The sequence below is a fragment of the Physcomitrium patens genome, chromosome 1, assembly GCF_059467195.1.
Source record: "Physcomitrium patens ecotype Gransden chromosome 1, ASM5946719v1, whole genome shotgun sequence".
NCBI classification, from domain to species: Eukaryota; Viridiplantae; Streptophyta; class Bryopsida; order Funariales; family Funariaceae; genus Physcomitrium; species Physcomitrium patens.
This window is the reverse complement of record NC_143410.1, coordinates 15,461,241-15,476,851: the sequence shown is the minus strand read 5'-3', so window position 1 is coordinate 15,476,851 and position 15,611 is coordinate 15,461,241. Positions and strand designations below refer to the sequence as shown.

Here is a 15,611-nt window from a genome sequence, read left to right as displayed (position 1 = left end):
TGTTTGCAATACATCAATCTGTTTTGAAAGGGCCAATATTCCGGCCATTGTGATATCAGAAGGACCACAATCCCATAGACGAAGATGCAGAAAACTATGGCTGATCTGGATCCATAAGTCGGTTACTTTCTTTCCATTTTCCCTCTAACAACTCCTGCGCATCAGTTATTCTCACATACACACATTCAACCTTCAACCTTTCGGCGACATTCAGCTGATTTCTGTTAATCAGAGAACAATATTTTCTCTACCAAGCAATTATTTCCACACATCCATATTTCACTTGGGTTCTATCAAGTGGTAGGATCCAGGAGATCATATTGCGCCCAAATACATTCAACTGGACATGGTTGATGCATATCGAGTCGCCGCCATGGCTTTCCACCTCCACTCCAGTGTAGCTAACTTGCAGGTTCATTTCGAGTGGGTCTGTTTCACAGAACAGAGGAAGCATCAACACATAGTAAATGTTGTCAAGAAATCCGCCACGTGCGTCTAATGGAAGAGATTATTCAAACACGCAAACCATACGACATAACTTTGAATCCTCTGAGTAAGACGTGAAATTGGTCCAAGAAACAGGAGTGAAGACTGAGACAACAGTTCTATTAAATTGAACATCACAGACCTGCAGTCTCCCTTAACGATGTCGCCCCCCAGGCCATGTTGGTTCCAGCGGTTGTCGATAGCCTGCAAGGATGCACATTGTTAGGTCAGATAGCATTTATTGAGGTTCCTGCATTTGGCGTTTGCAATTTGGTGCCTAACACTGTAGCTTAGAAATTGCTTTCAAAAAAATCGTTCTGCGCATGGTAAAATAATCTTCTGATGAGATTTTGAAGTCTTACAACCCCAACACATTGACTTCCAAACAAATAAAAATTGGTTGTACAATAGACTCATCGAAAGTATGCCGAATTCTTTACAATGAGCGATTAGGATTTGTAGCCATATCTGAGGATTACAAACGTACTGATTACTTCAACTATCAAGGCAATAACAAGGAACTTATAAGGACTACCAGAGTCCAATTTCCTGATAAGGCGATAATCAACCATTGTTGAGTTCACATTACTTTTTGCAACGACTAATTCACAGGACACCAATATCATCGTGCAACATAAATGCCGAAAAAGTACAGAAAACATTAACCTGAATGCTTCCGGCAAAAGTGAGCAAAAGCGGGGGCAAAGAACCAAGCTCGTAAATGTGCTGTTGTTTTTGCACCTGCTCGAGAGCATTCAACCAACAGACCTTGAATCCTCAATTAAGTGTGGCAGCGAACTGGGAGACTTAGAAGCCCTCTAGTAAACTACCAAATGTCACAGAAAAGCTGACGACAAAGTTAAAAGAAGACCAGACCTCCATCCAGTATTCAAGAGTGGATGTGCATCTCGTTTTGCGCCACCTTTCCAGATTAATTAACATCATCTGCAAGATCAGATGCAAAGACATCAGAACAGAGTAAATCGAGCAGTCCACCATCAAATTATAAGGGCAGCCTAGAAAGCTTAATTGTAAATTAAGGGATGGTTTCATACACAGAAAAGACAGTGGAGCAGTGACAGGCCAGAAAGCACAACGTAATTGATCACAAGAAACTCACCCCGGAATTGAAGTAGCAGGGCTGCTTATTCGCAAATGTTGATGCAAGTGAAGAATTTATCCAGAAATTTTCTGTGAAATACTGTTCTGTACACAAAATGAGTATCAGGCTTGCAAAAGTTCTAGACTAGGAATCAAAAAGAGCAGAAAGTGTAGCTCTCACCAGTGCAGCTCTGGCAAACCATTCCTTTCTGTCTAGCACTCTTGAAAACCACAACTTTCCAAAAAAAGCTCACCTAGAAATATATCAATGGCGTGATAGAAAAGATAGATCCTCAACTGCGTGATACAATTAGCATGTTCTCAGTAACCAGAAGAGAACAGAAAGAGGAGTATGGTTAAACTGTTGGGTACTTACAGAAGGAAAGTTTGCATGGCAATACTCTGGCGTGCCCACAGTGGAATTTCCCATGTTGGTCATCCATAGCTCCTCAATTCTGTGCAAGAAGGAACAAAAAATCAGACTACGTCCAAACAGGTATTTAGACTACATGCTACAAAATGCTTGATGTACAAGAGAACACTGACCATAGGGATATGGCAACCAAGGCATTCAAGTATGATTATACAAAATTGCACTTGATCCAAAAGTTCGAAGGTAAACAAGTCTTGCAGGACATCACGAGCTTCATCATGATCGAAGAAACTTAAGGTCGCGGTTTTAACACCTGCCCAAGACAAGCACATCTAAATCGAGGTAGATAATTCTCTTGACACATGAATCAATCATGTGCGCCAAGTAAAACCTTGCGTAATTGAGAGGCTCCTGAGTGATGACGAAATCGGACGAGTAAATAAGTTTAAGCAGTTCACAAGAATAGAAATACATAGCAGACCTGCAAAACGATTTGCATTTGTTCTTCTTATTCACTATCCACTCAAAGCATACTGAATCAGTAAATTGAATTAAGTTAAGCTAGATGGGTATAATTTTTTGATAGAAGCTACTTTCTAGCGTCAGTGTTTAGGTTGCATTGCTCATAAGATTTTGTGCATAATGTATCACGCCACATCAATGCAAAGAAGAAATCGATAAAGCTAACGGAATCGATATCTCCAATGCATGCCTTACAGCATGTGAAATGCGAGATTTCACTAAGGATTCATCAAAGGTATATGTCTGGAACTGCAAGAATGGAAATGCTTCTGCAACTACCTTTTCCAGCTCCTCCTGTAAAATTAGATCCCTTCAGGACATTGACATCCGCACAATACGACCAAGTTGCAAAAAGACTTGACGAATACTTGAAAACGTCATTTAACTCACCTTCTCTTTAGTCGCCACAAAGTGAAATCGAACGTTGCTGGCACACTCAGCGTGCAGCAATATGGAGTAGATAGCCTGCAGGAACGACAACACATACATGCTGCTGATCAACGATTGTTCATGACGTACATGATCTACACAAACTTGAGGTAGCCAGTTCGTGTACAGCCGCACTGTGAAAGAAACTAGTTCACAAAAATCTGTCCGCAAGATAAGGAGCAGAGACGAAGCATTGGAAAAGGAAAAAGTTAAAATGTTTACTACGAAGCTCTTAAACTGATGCCAAATAACGTCGAAAATGACAGCTGACAAACAGGTCGTATCATGAAAAAGATTGCTTACATACCGCCATAGAACCGCGCAAATAGTTGGCATCCAAGGTCATTGCTATATGTACTAAAGATTCATTGCAAAAGCTCCCTTGCGCTTCATGGCCGCAATTTGCATTACTGCATTGATATGCATCAGAACAAGTTCTCTTCGGGAGCGAAACCAATTTCCTAAATTCAAGCTTTATTTCATGCTGAATTGTTGTAGATGACTTAATCAAATGCTCCTTAATTTTAGGTTGCTTAAGCCTGTTGATGGTCTACATAAGATCATTAAAACAAGAGCAATCGCCGAGGATATCTAATGAATGATGCTCTGCTTCAATAGTTGAGACGGAAAGAACCGCAATGAACAAGAAAAGCATGATTGAGATCAGTAGAAGAGCCCCTTCTAAAAAAGACGCGATACCGCAAAAGATTTAGCACAATTTTAGTCTCATAGATGCTAGGGTTTGAAAAAGAAAAAACGGCTGCTGCCACCTACAGGTGATGGAAAACAATGCACTCGCATTGTTGGACATGACCTCAAAGCAACATAGACGATTCTTTTTTTCTACGTAGTAGAATTATTAGAACCAAAGTAATCAGAGGCCAAATGATCGCAGTGAAAAGCCCCTACCTTGGAAGCCAAGGAATGCCCTTGTTTGAATTAGAAATCAGATTTGGCAGAAGATCTGTTTTGAACCCGCTGGAGGACTGAGTAGCTTGCTGTGCTGACGGTTGCTGATGTTCCCCCCCTGGTTCAGTCTTCATTGGCTTGCCCAACGCGGATCCAAATGATGGAATTTTTACAGGTGTTGTTGAGGCTCTCTGTTTACTCCTAAACGAGTTGGGATTAAATCTTCTAAAACCGAAAAAATGTCCTAATTTTTCAGCAATTACGTTCAATGAAGAAGAGCCTCTGGTTTTTAAAGAAAATCCTATGTAGATTCTCTGATTTAGTGGAAGTTGAGGTTGTGCTTTTGAGGTCGTGTCACCTACGGTGAAATCTTGCACTGCTATTGATAACTGCACGACAGAATATCAGTGGTTAGCTCGAAGATAATATAAATGATTCTCTAAAAATACCTAGCTTGTCAACATGTGTTGACCAGGAACTTTTCTCAGCAGGACTTCAGGATTGTAGCAATCAGAGAGAAGACACGAAGATTCAAATTCAGAGAAGGCGTTTCATTAAGTACAACAGGCAACAGACAGATCCAAGCATTCCTTGATTCAGTACATACTCAAACTATGACGGAGTACAAATAAAATTACTTTGTAAAGGCTCTATGAGACGTAGAGAAACGACCAATGAACTGGATCTAAACTCATAAATGTCATTGATTAGGATTACATTTGAGAAATTGTACAGCCAGTAGGAAGGATGTGTTGCAATTCGTTACTTTCTACCTAATGACCTTTAGTAACGGGGCTACTATGGACAATTCATAAAACTTCCTGAAAAAAAATACTACAAGAATGGCATGAAGAAATTACGGGCTGTGGTATAGAAGGGTCCGAGCAAATCCTCCCTGTGCTATAGATGTGTCACTTGAGATAAAGTTAGATTCACCAACATCTAAAAAAATTAATAAGAATATTTTGTCAAGACTCGCTCTTGCTCAGTACTATCATAAGTCACTATCATTCATAAATATCGAAACACGTATTTCTATAAATCTACCTCATGTAGTTATCTGCTGTCAAGAATATTTGACGCAGAGTAGAGGGAAGTTATGCGCTAGTATCTCAACAGGAACGCATCTAACCGGCATAGACTAGGGGCCATATCCTCAGTGTCGCAAAACCTTGCAAGCTTCAAAATATATGAAGTGAAGTGTAGAAGCACCAGGGGAATCCCGTTTTCTATGTAACATTGCCCTCGAATACACAAGTAATCAGAAACGATTCAATTATAGTACTGTAGTAATCTAAGAAAACAAGTTTAGTTTATGTTAAAAGAATATCAAAAACTCTACCACCTAGCAGACAGACCGGACCATATACACCGTCCATCGCCAAAATTGGAAAACATGATCAATGTGCTGACCATCTGGATTCAATGTCAGCTGAGCTTTAAAAAAGGCGTCAGCGCAAGGTATTGCAGAGAGTAGGATGTACGAGGAAGGTCACAACAGGGATCATTAAATGAACGGATCGTAATCAAATGAGCAAGTTAAAATACAGCTAACAATACATTCCTCACAAAAAGAGAGGCAAGTGCTGATTTGAGATGTAGGGTCGACTGAAGAGGAAGCAATCGATGGACAAGATGCTGAACAAGGTCGTGGAAAATGATATTTCAGAGATAGCAGACTTGCCAGAAAAATCGAAAATATGATCGAGAATGAAAGCGCTGTTAGCCACAACTGCGTCGAGCGATCATGATGACAATCCGCCACTTCAGTAGTCGGAGGTTGCTTAACGAGCGTACACATTGAAGTGCGCAGCCCCAGCGTGTACCGATGAGAACCAGGAATGCAGGGCCAAAAAGAAACAATTGAGCCATTATTGAAGATCAGCCAAGGCGGCAGCAATCGCCACATTGCAGCACTTGGTGCTATTCCTATATCTACACTCTTCGACACGCCCTGGAAACCTTCATTCCGATATTATCGAGCCTGTCTTCGTGCTCAACCAGCAGTCATATCAGCCCTCTGATCAACACTACATGTCGCAAGAGTTTCGCGCTCGTCGTCTTCTCCCTCTCTTTCGCGCTATCTCTGAACACACTCTTTGCTTTCATGCCAGCGTTCGTCACCTCCAGCCAAAATCATTTGGCACTTCTCAAAATCTGCACGGCAGATGTAAGAATGTCATTTCTATCTTCATGATACATGAAGACACCTTAAAAACAGCCAAACTTTACGAAAGGAGCACTGAGAGAGTCCACGAACAGAAGCCGTGACTTCGCTGCGATAAGCACAGGTACGAGATCGATCTTCAGGCACAAGAGGGTTCAGAATGCAGGGTCCTTCAAATCGGTGGAGAAGCAACAGTAGCAGCAGCGCAATAACATCGACCGAGTAGCAGCCAATTGTTGCTTTTAATTAACCCTCCTTATAAACGAAAACGAATCGGCACACGGCTTCAGAAGACTAGCGTTGTTCGCCACTCGCATACACCACGCAATCGACCACACGCAAGACATATCGACACATATAACCCCTACAAATAGATTCCACGAGAAGCAAATTGTTGATCGGACAGGCTACCATGTCAAAAGCAGCAGTAGAAGCCAAACTCAATGAGCTCCATCTCCCCCCTCCCAAAAAATAACACTCATACCATTTCCTGAACGTCAACGCATACCCAAACGCGGCGATTAAACACGCAATTCGTCTCCCAAAAGTATGAGCATGCAATTTATAAATACATACCAACTCCCTAAAAACAGCCACACGAGCGTGTAAAAACAGCATACAGTAATCACCCATTCCGACCTTATTTCGCCGCGATCTCACAATGCAGCAGCTCCACTAAGTCCTTAACACCGAACCAAAGATCACAACATCCCGGCACTAAAATCATCTGTATTCAGACCCGCCAATAAGCAACTGCGTGTAAAAGCCGACGGGAAAACTTTGCAAAGAGAAAAATAGGAAAGACAGCTATCGAGCATACGCTTCTGACACGCACCATGAACAGTGCCACGAGACCTTGTGCATAGACGTGGAGAAGGCCCACAGTTGCGATGGCTGGCGGCTGGTGCGAGGAAGGGGAAGCCAAAGCCCGAATCCGTCGCAGGAATCCGTCGCAGGAATCCGTCGCTTGAGAGTTAGTTGTAAAGCACTCTGGAAGTCTGATTCCCGTTCTTCAGAATTGACGAAGACCTGCGCGGACTCCTTATTAAACCTTCGTGGTGATGCATGCCGTCTCTTTCGCCGGGCCACCGAGAACTGATTTCCGAGCTCACTTGCAGGTGCAATTCGTAAGCCCCGCAGACTACCCTCACTCAAGTTCCAGAACACTTCAACTTAACTTTACAAAACCTCGAATTAACAAAACCAGCGTCTAATTCGCACTGAAACAAGGGACGCTTCCTTTTCATCGACCTTCATCCGCAACAGTTCGCGAAATGTGAAATGTGAAATGTGAAGCTGATCTCAACACTACTGAACAGCAGTCCAACACACAACACTTGGTGTTCACTCCTACCGATTACCGGTACTCCTCCCTTTTCGTAGATCACAAAATTTCGACGGTTTCACTGTTTACGATCGACTGCGAGTCGTTAGGAAGCAGCGATATCCCGACTAAATTGCACACCATACATGACGTTGTATCGATTAGTCTCCAACTTTGAAATTGACACAGTGTCGCGTTGACAACCACGGCATTGATTCCCCTTTCCGACAATCGCGGAAAATTACTTTAATAATTTGACTTATTTTTAAATTACTTTTTTAACTTAAAAAATACATGACTATATAAGTATATGTACATACATACATACATATACATACATATATATATATATATATATATATATATGTGTGTGTATATATATAATAGAGTGATTTTGATATTTATATATATTTTGACATTTACATGGATTATATGTATATATAAACAAATACTTGTGATACAATATTGTAATACAATTTTATAATACAATTTTATACTAGAATAGTTATAAACAAGTACAAAAAAGTTAGAGTATAGTACAAGACAAGCAATTTGCTTAACTCAAACCAAGACTATAGTACAAGACAAGCAATAATAAGAGTAATAGTGGTTTTAATTTTGCCTCGATACATACTAATTATTTAAGATTTTTTTATATTCAAGAAAGAAGGTAAATAGCTACAACTTTTGAAGGATTATAATTTGTTGAAATTAAAAAGCCTTACTTAATTTATTCTATATTTAAATATACCAATTAAAGAAGATATATATAAAAATAGAGAGAGATACAGAATGCATCTTTTCTCCACATGGCATGAATATTGTTGTTGCTTAAAGTTTGCAATAGATGCATCTCAAGAGCTAGTTTATAAAAATAATTGAGAACTTATATTAATAATTGCTAAAAGTACACACATCAATTTTTGGATATCAAACATTAACTTAGTTTCAACACTTCAACTACTTTTAACACATACCAATAATAAATATAAACATTTTTTTTTTTTTTAACACAAAAAGATTATGTGTTAAAATTATATGATATACAATAAGATACTATGATCAAAATCCAATTAATTTAATAAAAACTATGGTCAATATATCAATTCCCCTAATAATATTATAGCATTATTTTAATCAGTTTCATTTTCCAAATATTTTGACTATTTTTTAAAAATCAAGTTAATTCTTTATAAAAAAATCAAATAGCTTATAAATTTAATTTAGTTTCTACTTTTTATATATTTTTTTATATTTTAATTTTTTATTCTATATATTTTGTACTATATTTTGTTAATATACATACTTTATTTATCAAACATCACTCTATTGATACAAAACATGGAAGGTACTTTTTTGATTTATTATTATTGTACTTGCTTTGTTTATATATATATATATAAATATATATTACCCGTATTTTAAATAGTATGCTTAAAACACGTTTAACTAAATATGATGTATTTACGTACTTGAAATACTTTGTCTCCATTTTAAACAGTCACTCAAATATAATGGGAGCGTTTCACAAACATAGATATATAAGTTGCTTGAACTTATTTTGAAGTGTGCTGACATGAGTAGAGTTTTAAAAGAATTTTCCTTTATATATTCTTTGATAATTTTCTATAATTAAATTGATGTATAAACTTCAAGTATGTAAGCTTTTTCTATTTATTGAACAAAAGGCAACATGTAAATAATTTTCATTTAAAGAATAAATAAATCCACCTCAATGTATGCAATCAGATTAATCCAAATTAGATCAAAGATACTGAGTAAAATTGTTTGTGAAAAATTAGAAAACATTTCAACCACCAAATGCTGTGAAGTAGAGTGTTTGAATCCAGAAATTTATTTGACAATAATTAATTTTTGTCATTTTATTTTTTTTAAAAGATTATCTTTGAATCAATAAAATTTTCATTCAAATAATCAAAATTAGAATTGGACACTGTTAAAATTTGAGACATTGGCAAACACCAAAATCCCACTCATGATTCATTATCTTTATCATCAAAATGGCAGAAGTACATGTCTTTGCATTATCTCAACAAGTAGATTTATTTCTTTACCAAAATTGTGCTTTGGAAAACCAACTCTTGAAACAACTCTATTGTAGTTAGCATTGCAGACAGTAGTAAGTGTTCAAATGGCAAAGCACAGTATTGTTAACTGAAATTGCAGCCAGTAAACTGAAGAGCTATTGTTTAGCGAGCCTTTAACCGTGTCCTGTGGTAACATCTGCTGCGTGCTAAGACTACACAATCTACGAAAACATACACAACACAACACTCACAACAGAATCTAGTCTTGTACACAAGAGAATTGTCACTCGTGAATTAACAAAAAGGTACCAGCTTCAATACTGTTAGAATGATGATTGCTGAATGCTAAACGTTTTGGACAGAAACTTCCTTTCCAGTGCATACTCAATAGGGTTCTGCACCAGGTTTCTGAAATTGCAAGTCAAGCAGCTACGCTTGAAACGAAACCAGGGGAGACAACAAAATGTTTGCACACTTATTATCATGTCATCCCTACATTAAAAAAGGGAAAAATATAAATAAAATGTAAAACCACAATTAAGGAAAAAAAAAACCAAAAACGTGCTATGGGCCCTTGAATCTCCCAAAACAGAGACACCCATGCGGCTGGGCGTCTGTTGGTATCATACCTCCACCTTTGGAGGTGTCTAGAGCCTCCAGCATCTGCACCACATCAGCCATGGCAGGCCGTTTCTCAGGATTTGCATCCCAACACTGCCTCATGATATCCGCGAGTCCCTGAGGGCAGCACTTGGGCACCTCGGGTCTCAAATTCTGATGCACAACTGCCGATGTCATGTCCGCAAAGGAGAGGTCCAAGTACGGCATGTCGCAGCAATAAACTTCCCACAAACAGATCCCGAAGCTGTACACATCGCACTTCTTGTTGTAGGGCTTGCCGTCGAGAATCTCCGGAGCCATGTATCCTGGGGTACCAGTATCACCAGTCATGTCCTTGGGATTGGATGCCTCCACTCGTGCAACTCCGAAATCTGCAATTTTGACCCTCATCTGTTTATCGAGCAACATGTTCTCTGTCTTCACATCACGATGAGCGATCTTCTGAGAATGGAGGTATGCAAGCCCTCTAGAAACATCCAAGGCTAATTGCACGACCACCTTGTACGAGAGTTTTTTCCGCCGGCTGCGAATGAGATGATCTTTAAGAGTCCCGCCTGCAAGGTACTCAACGACAACACAACAAGCATTGTTCGGCACATGATGGAATCCATCATCACCATCCACGGCTGAGGGAATCCGCAAATCTGAGTTCCCCATCGAGGCTCCGATGAACTTCGTGACATTAGGGTGGTCGAGTTTATGCCACACAGCAACCTCTTGTCTGAATTGGTTTCTGTAGTATTGAACCTCTGTTTTCTTCATGGTATTCTCCTCGCCCCACTCAAGTAGCTTAACTGCGACATCCTGACCTTTGTACACTCCTTTGTGGACAGTCCCAAAGGTGCCACGCGCAATCATATGCTTCAAAGTGATCTCTCGAGGATTTATTTCCCATTCTTCTGGAGGAGCAGGAGGCTCTGCACTAGCTGTTTCTATGGAATTAGGTAGCTTATTATGAACTCTGTTTAGAGCAGTATCTAAGTCCGCAAGGTTGACAAGATCTGCACGCACCATGCTATTCTTCTTGTGAAGTACTGCTGAATTCCCGGGATTCTTTGCCACTTTCACATTGCCTTCAGTTCTCTCGTTCGTTTCTGGTTTCTCCACGACAGGACTGTTCTCTGATGTTCCCTCCATTGAAATTAAAATAAAGCTTACAGCAGGAGCTAAATTTTCAGAACCACCTGTGAGCTCTATCGACAGGCAAAATCTGTAGTCACGGAATTAATTAGGATCACCCTATTCAAGCTATTGCCACAGGTGCGCGTCGCATTTACACAGCCCTGAGGGTGGAGGTCCCTTGCATCAATAAGAGACATGAAATACGAAAAATTGAAGTTGATTCGGGTTGGAATACCATTGGCCTTTAGACACATCAACTAAGACCAAGTACCCTCACTAGGCCACGCGTGTAATCTGTCACCCCTAATCCCCAGAGAGACGAAGTAGGGGAAGACAACCTGCACCAATCCAGTCGATACGAGATACTATCCTTCGATACAGTAGAGGAGACGGAGAAGACGGAGAAGACGAAACATGTGCCCTAAAAACTTGAGATCTTCTTGAAAAGAGACGCAGGGTTCACGCTGACGACCGATCTGGCACAAACATTGCATTCACGAAACTTCCTGCATCACAGAATGAGCAATCGTCCATTAAAATTATAAGACTATCGTAACGTTACGTGTAATAAACAGATTCCACGAACCTGACCTACTCCGAACAAATAAACATACCCTCAAACTACCACAAGAAAAGCCCGTAAACCGCATACATATAAAATGCGTTAGGTAACCCCACCACTCCCTCCCAATTTGCGACACCTTTCCGATAAAAATCGGCACACATCAAAACTATCTCTAGTCAACTTTCACAAAACCCACTGCAGAGCATGGGGTAGGTCATCCTACACACTCAGTTCGTTCCAAATCACCCATCCATATCACAATAAGGCCTAACCCCAAAAACCTCAAAACCAACGTCAACCTCTCTTCAAACCTAGCTCAATTCCTGGCGCAAATCCTCAGACCATGTGTGACCCACCATCTACATCAACATGACGTCTCAACAAGTAGCAGTTTCAATGCAAGTCCGACAATCGCAAAACTGTGCAAACCTATCCACTCACTCGTATTCATTATGCTATCGAATCAAGCAATGAATACGTCGACAACCCACGACTTGAATAACCAGGACCGTCTGCCTTGTGCCTGCTTTTCACCAGTGGTGCCCAAGTAAACGCTGTGTAAGTGGCTGTATATAATTTATGCAACTCTTCACATTCTTGAAGGTTTGTCAGTCCACAATCTAACGATGGAGTTACTCAAGAAAACGCACTTCGATTGATTGTGATGCAAAAGGACAGGAGCATCTCACGAGGTCAACCACAATCGGTTTCCAACATCCACATCATGCATGAGTGATTCATCTGGGTGGGAAGAGACAAACGACGAAGGGCACAAACCTTGGTAGCGCGTTCAAGGAGAAAACCCCTCTGACAGGGAATCCCACCGGAAAACCACCAGGTGCCCGTAGCCCCGCACAACACAGACAATGCAAGCTTCTACATGTGTCGGGAGAAATTATTCGTGATATTCTACCCATTACTTAATCACTTCACATCCACAAGTTTTGTGTTTAGCTGGAGTAAGGAGAAGCATACACAAGCACTGACACTGTTCACATCCATATCATTCACAGAGCAGAAGTTACTTAGACGAAATTTAATTGTGCTCAAAATTAATATCTAATCTTCAGGCTTTCCAAAGCAATGCCAGTGAGGTAATTTGTCCTACCAGACAGTTTGGATAGTATTTGGGAGTAGACCTGATCACTATGAAAATGAGTTGCTCTCGACAAACTGTGAGGAAAGTATATTGTCTCTGAATCAACTCAGATACCGTTCTTCAGAGTGTAAATGGGTTCTGCTGAAAAAAATCTGATCCAGGATTTACGTACACAGCCGAGGAGATGCGAAGCATGGCACAACCAATTTCTTAAGACCCCTACAACTTGCGAGCCTTCCTTTCTAATTGCCAGTTCCTGCGGACACTCCTGTCCAACGCAGGACTCAATCATGTATAAGAGAATGAATGTTGATTTTAGATCGTGCAAACTGAGGATACACAATTCAACTCAGATTTCGAAATCCAAACTCTAACATCGAACACACAAGTATCAAACTAAAAGCCATGCATAGCATTGAGTAGTGAAGTGAATGATCACAAGTACAAATAAGTACACTTTGCTGAGTGTCCATTGCAAAAACCAGTAAGAATGGATAGGTCCAACGCCAGACTTTCCCGTCGACTTGAACCAAAAGGAATCCATTGGGGTTTTGACGCATTGGTCAACAACAATGATGCGAGTGAAATTGGTGATTCTCCGACAAAGTTTATTGCGGACATTCGAATTACGCAGTGATCAGAGTTACAGTTTCCAACTTTTAACTTCAAACCCAAAACCCTGCCGAGCTGATGCTACAAAGGAGCCCCACAAACCACAGAATGGAGAAGAGTAAAAGACACACTCAGTAAGAGTCTCTATTCAGTAATAGCACCAGGCGCACCACCTCCAAAGCTACCACCTCCTCGGCCAAAACCACCACCACGTCCACCACGGAATTCGGGGCGGTATTCTCCAGGAGCTCCACCTTTCTCTCCATCAAAAGCACCTCCACGGCCGCCGCTGCTGCGGTAACCTTCCCTGTCACCACCAAATCGTGGCCTCTCCCCTTCTCTTGGGGGACCGCGGGGAGGTCTGTCACCTCCAGCACCTCCCATTGGCCTGCTTGGAGGGCGCGCGGACTTCTTCAGAGTGGCAGGGACGATCTCAGATGGAAGGTTGAGGTAGGTCCTTAGGTGCTCAATGCCATCATTGGTCAAATACCTGTAATGTAAGCGACATGTGATGAAGTCAGTAAACCGCTTACTTCAACATTCTTATGTAATTTGAATTATCAGCAGAAAAAAAGGGTATGAGCCACTTCGGTGGAACACGAAAAATATCTAGTGGTTGACGATGCAACTGCTAACAAAGACATCGCTCAAGGGGTAGGATTTTCAAACTCAATTCCACGATATTGAAACGATTTCCTGATCTATGCAAACAAAAATTTAACGACCCTAATCGCTTACAACGCAGACTCCTAGGACACAATCAGAAAATATAAGTGGCAAACTTGACTGCAAATGCACTGATGTCGTACAGATGAATAATGCGCCTGATAAGAATAATTCCCACATACTACAACGACAGGGAGATTCTGAGAAAAGTTGTGGTCAGGGTAAAATGGAGTTAAGGAGATGATGCAAGTGACGTTATCCAGAGAATGTAAGCAAAATTAATGTTTTCCGATGAAAATCACTCGAAGAAAACATTCTACCGTTAAAAATTATTTTGATAGTTTCACTCGCACTGCAAAATGAATGCAGTATCAGTTTCAAGAGGCTCCGAAACACCTAAACCACGCAAGTGTCGCGATATTGATGCCAGTTTGACGATCCAAAATGCAAAGGACCAACAAGTTCATCAACCTCGTAGCAATTCGGTGTTGGAATGCAGATGTACACTCCTGAACAATATAGAATACGGTTTTGAAATAGACAATTTTCATTACTTAGTATTTAGCTGAAGTAACTACATTTTATCAGTGCCAACCAGGAGGTCCAAACTCCAAACCCTGATACAGGTAGAATAGGTACCCTAAAAAAGCTCTCACAAAAAACACAACCAAACGGTATCTACATCGATGGCACAGAGCAACTCACCAGTAATAGTGCCTCCACGCGAAGTTCTCCTTCACGTACTCCTTGGACTTGAAGCTCTGCATGAGCTTGATGACCTGCAGATTGGGCACATCAATCTCGGGGTGCTTGGGGGCATTGTAATCCTTCTTGGCATACAACACGCCCTCCTTGAAGAGGTACTTGTACACCTCCACTCGGTTCTTCTTGGGGATCAGCATATTGCTTAGCCGCCGTCACCACTCTAGGCGATGACTCCACGAATGCAAAGCGATGGAGCGAGCGTGCTGAGCGTTTCTCACACTTTGCTAAAGGGAAGCATTCTTCGACAAGCGTGACACAAAAGGGAGAATCCCTCCCACGCAATTAGGGTTAGGTTACGTTCTCAACACACGTTCCCTGCTTCAAAAAGAGAGCGGGAACGAAATACTCATTCATCGATTATGGATGACATTGTATCCATCCAAGGCATTCGCAACCACGGTAAAAGGGTAAGAACGTTGTACACGTAGATATTTGAAGAGACGATTCCAGGATCCTTTACCGCGCTCTCTGTCTCTCTCGCGCTTTTTTTCTTCAGTCACGTATAATTGGTTGTTAGAGTTTGATTGCGTTGTAGCGTTTATTTTCCTTTGCATGCAGCTTTTATCTAGTGATGTGATCAATTTCTCCTCAGCAAGTTGATCACCTACGACGTGGACTATGTTTGAGGTCACCCTTGGACTCAATTTCATCTCGCCGCTAGTAGACGGATGGTCGCACACCAGTACTGTGTATAATCGAAAATTTTCGAGACTAGGTTTTCGCTACACCGATTTGGGATCAATGACATGTTCAGATTGCGGTCTATTTTGCAACACGGCGTGGCAAAGGGGACCGTATTGAC

The 15,611-nt window shown here is 40.9% G+C and overlaps 3 protein-coding genes across 8 annotated transcripts; all 3 read right to left on the bottom strand.

Moving 5' to 3' along the window:
* Nucleotides 1–2: 2 nt before the first annotated feature.
* LOC112286776 (putative galacturonosyltransferase-like 6) lies at nucleotides 3–6,799 on the bottom strand. Its single transcript, XM_073534393.2, has 12 exons — nucleotides 6,627–6,799; nucleotides 5,505–5,977; nucleotides 3,821–4,209; nucleotides 3,219–3,321; nucleotides 2,873–2,947; nucleotides 2,274–2,371; nucleotides 1,964–2,042; nucleotides 1,607–1,687; nucleotides 1,363–1,431; nucleotides 1,153–1,227; nucleotides 629–690; nucleotides 3–429 (listed from the first exon to the last, which is right to left on the bottom strand). The coding sequence occupies exons 2-12, from the start codon at nucleotides 5,727–5,729 to the stop codon at nucleotides 402–404; spliced, it is 1,284 nt and encodes a 427-aa protein (XP_073390494.1). The 5' UTR covers nucleotides 5,730–5,977; nucleotides 6,627–6,799; the 3' UTR covers nucleotides 3–401.
* Nucleotides 6,800–9,624: 2,825 nt separating this feature from the next.
* Nucleotides 9,625–12,582, bottom strand: LOC112286788 (serine/threonine-protein kinase 52). 6 transcript variants are annotated; one of them, XM_024529070.3, is made up of 2 exons: nucleotides 12,445–12,582; nucleotides 9,625–11,608 (listed from the first exon to the last, which is right to left on the bottom strand). In XM_024529070.3, the coding sequence occupies exon 2, from the start codon at nucleotides 11,115–11,117 to the stop codon at nucleotides 9,924–9,926; it is 1,194 nt and encodes a 397-aa protein (XP_024384838.1). In that variant the 5' UTR covers nucleotides 11,118–11,608; nucleotides 12,445–12,582; the 3' UTR covers nucleotides 9,625–9,923. The 6 variants fall into 6 exon arrangements, with proteins under 6 accessions (XP_024384838.1, XP_024384853.1, XP_024384874.1 ...); XM_024529085.2 differs by lacking the exon at nucleotides 12,445–12,582 and adding an exon at nucleotides 12,318–12,440; XM_024529106.3 differs by lacking the exon at nucleotides 12,445–12,582 and adding an exon at nucleotides 12,357–12,414.
* Nucleotides 12,583–13,342: 760 nt separating this feature from the next.
* LOC112286812 (small ribosomal subunit protein eS10z) lies at nucleotides 13,343–15,029 on the bottom strand. Its single transcript, XM_024529115.3, has 2 exons — nucleotides 14,750–15,029; nucleotides 13,343–13,868 (listed from the first exon to the last, which is right to left on the bottom strand). The coding sequence occupies exons 1-2, from the start codon at nucleotides 14,944–14,946 to the stop codon at nucleotides 13,523–13,525; spliced, it is 543 nt and encodes a 180-aa protein (XP_024384883.1). The 5' UTR covers nucleotides 14,947–15,029; the 3' UTR covers nucleotides 13,343–13,522.
* Between the last annotated feature and the right edge of the window lie 582 nt (nucleotides 15,030–15,611).

What these genes read in the sequence shown, in the direction of transcription:
- LOC112286788 (XM_024529070.3), bottom strand. Translation starts at nt 11,117, where the DNA reads ATGGAGGGAACATCAGAGAACAGTCCTGTCGTGGAGAAACCAGAAACG.
- LOC112286812 (XM_024529115.3), bottom strand. Translation starts at nt 14,946, where the DNA reads ATGCTGATCCCCAAGAAGAACCGAGTGGAGGTGTACAAGTACCTCTTC. An exon ending in GCGTGGAGGCACTATTACTG is followed by an intron (nt 13,869 to 14,749) that starts GTGAGTTGCTCT and finishes CTTACATTACAG; the next exon opens with GTATTTGACCAATGATGGCA.
- LOC112286776 (XM_073534393.2), bottom strand. Translation starts at nt 5,729, where the DNA reads ATGTGGCGATTGCTGCCGCCTTGGCTGATCTTCAATAATGGCTCAATT. An exon ending in TCATATTTTCGATTTTTCTG is followed by an intron (nt 4,210 to 5,504) that starts GCAAGTCTGCTA and finishes TCTGTCGTGCAG; the next exon opens with TTATCAATAGCAGTGCAAGA. An exon ending in CCTGCTACTTCAATTCCGGG is followed by an intron (nt 1,432 to 1,606) that starts GTGAGTTTCTTG and finishes CTGATCTTGCAG; the next exon opens with ATGATGTTAATTAATCTGGA.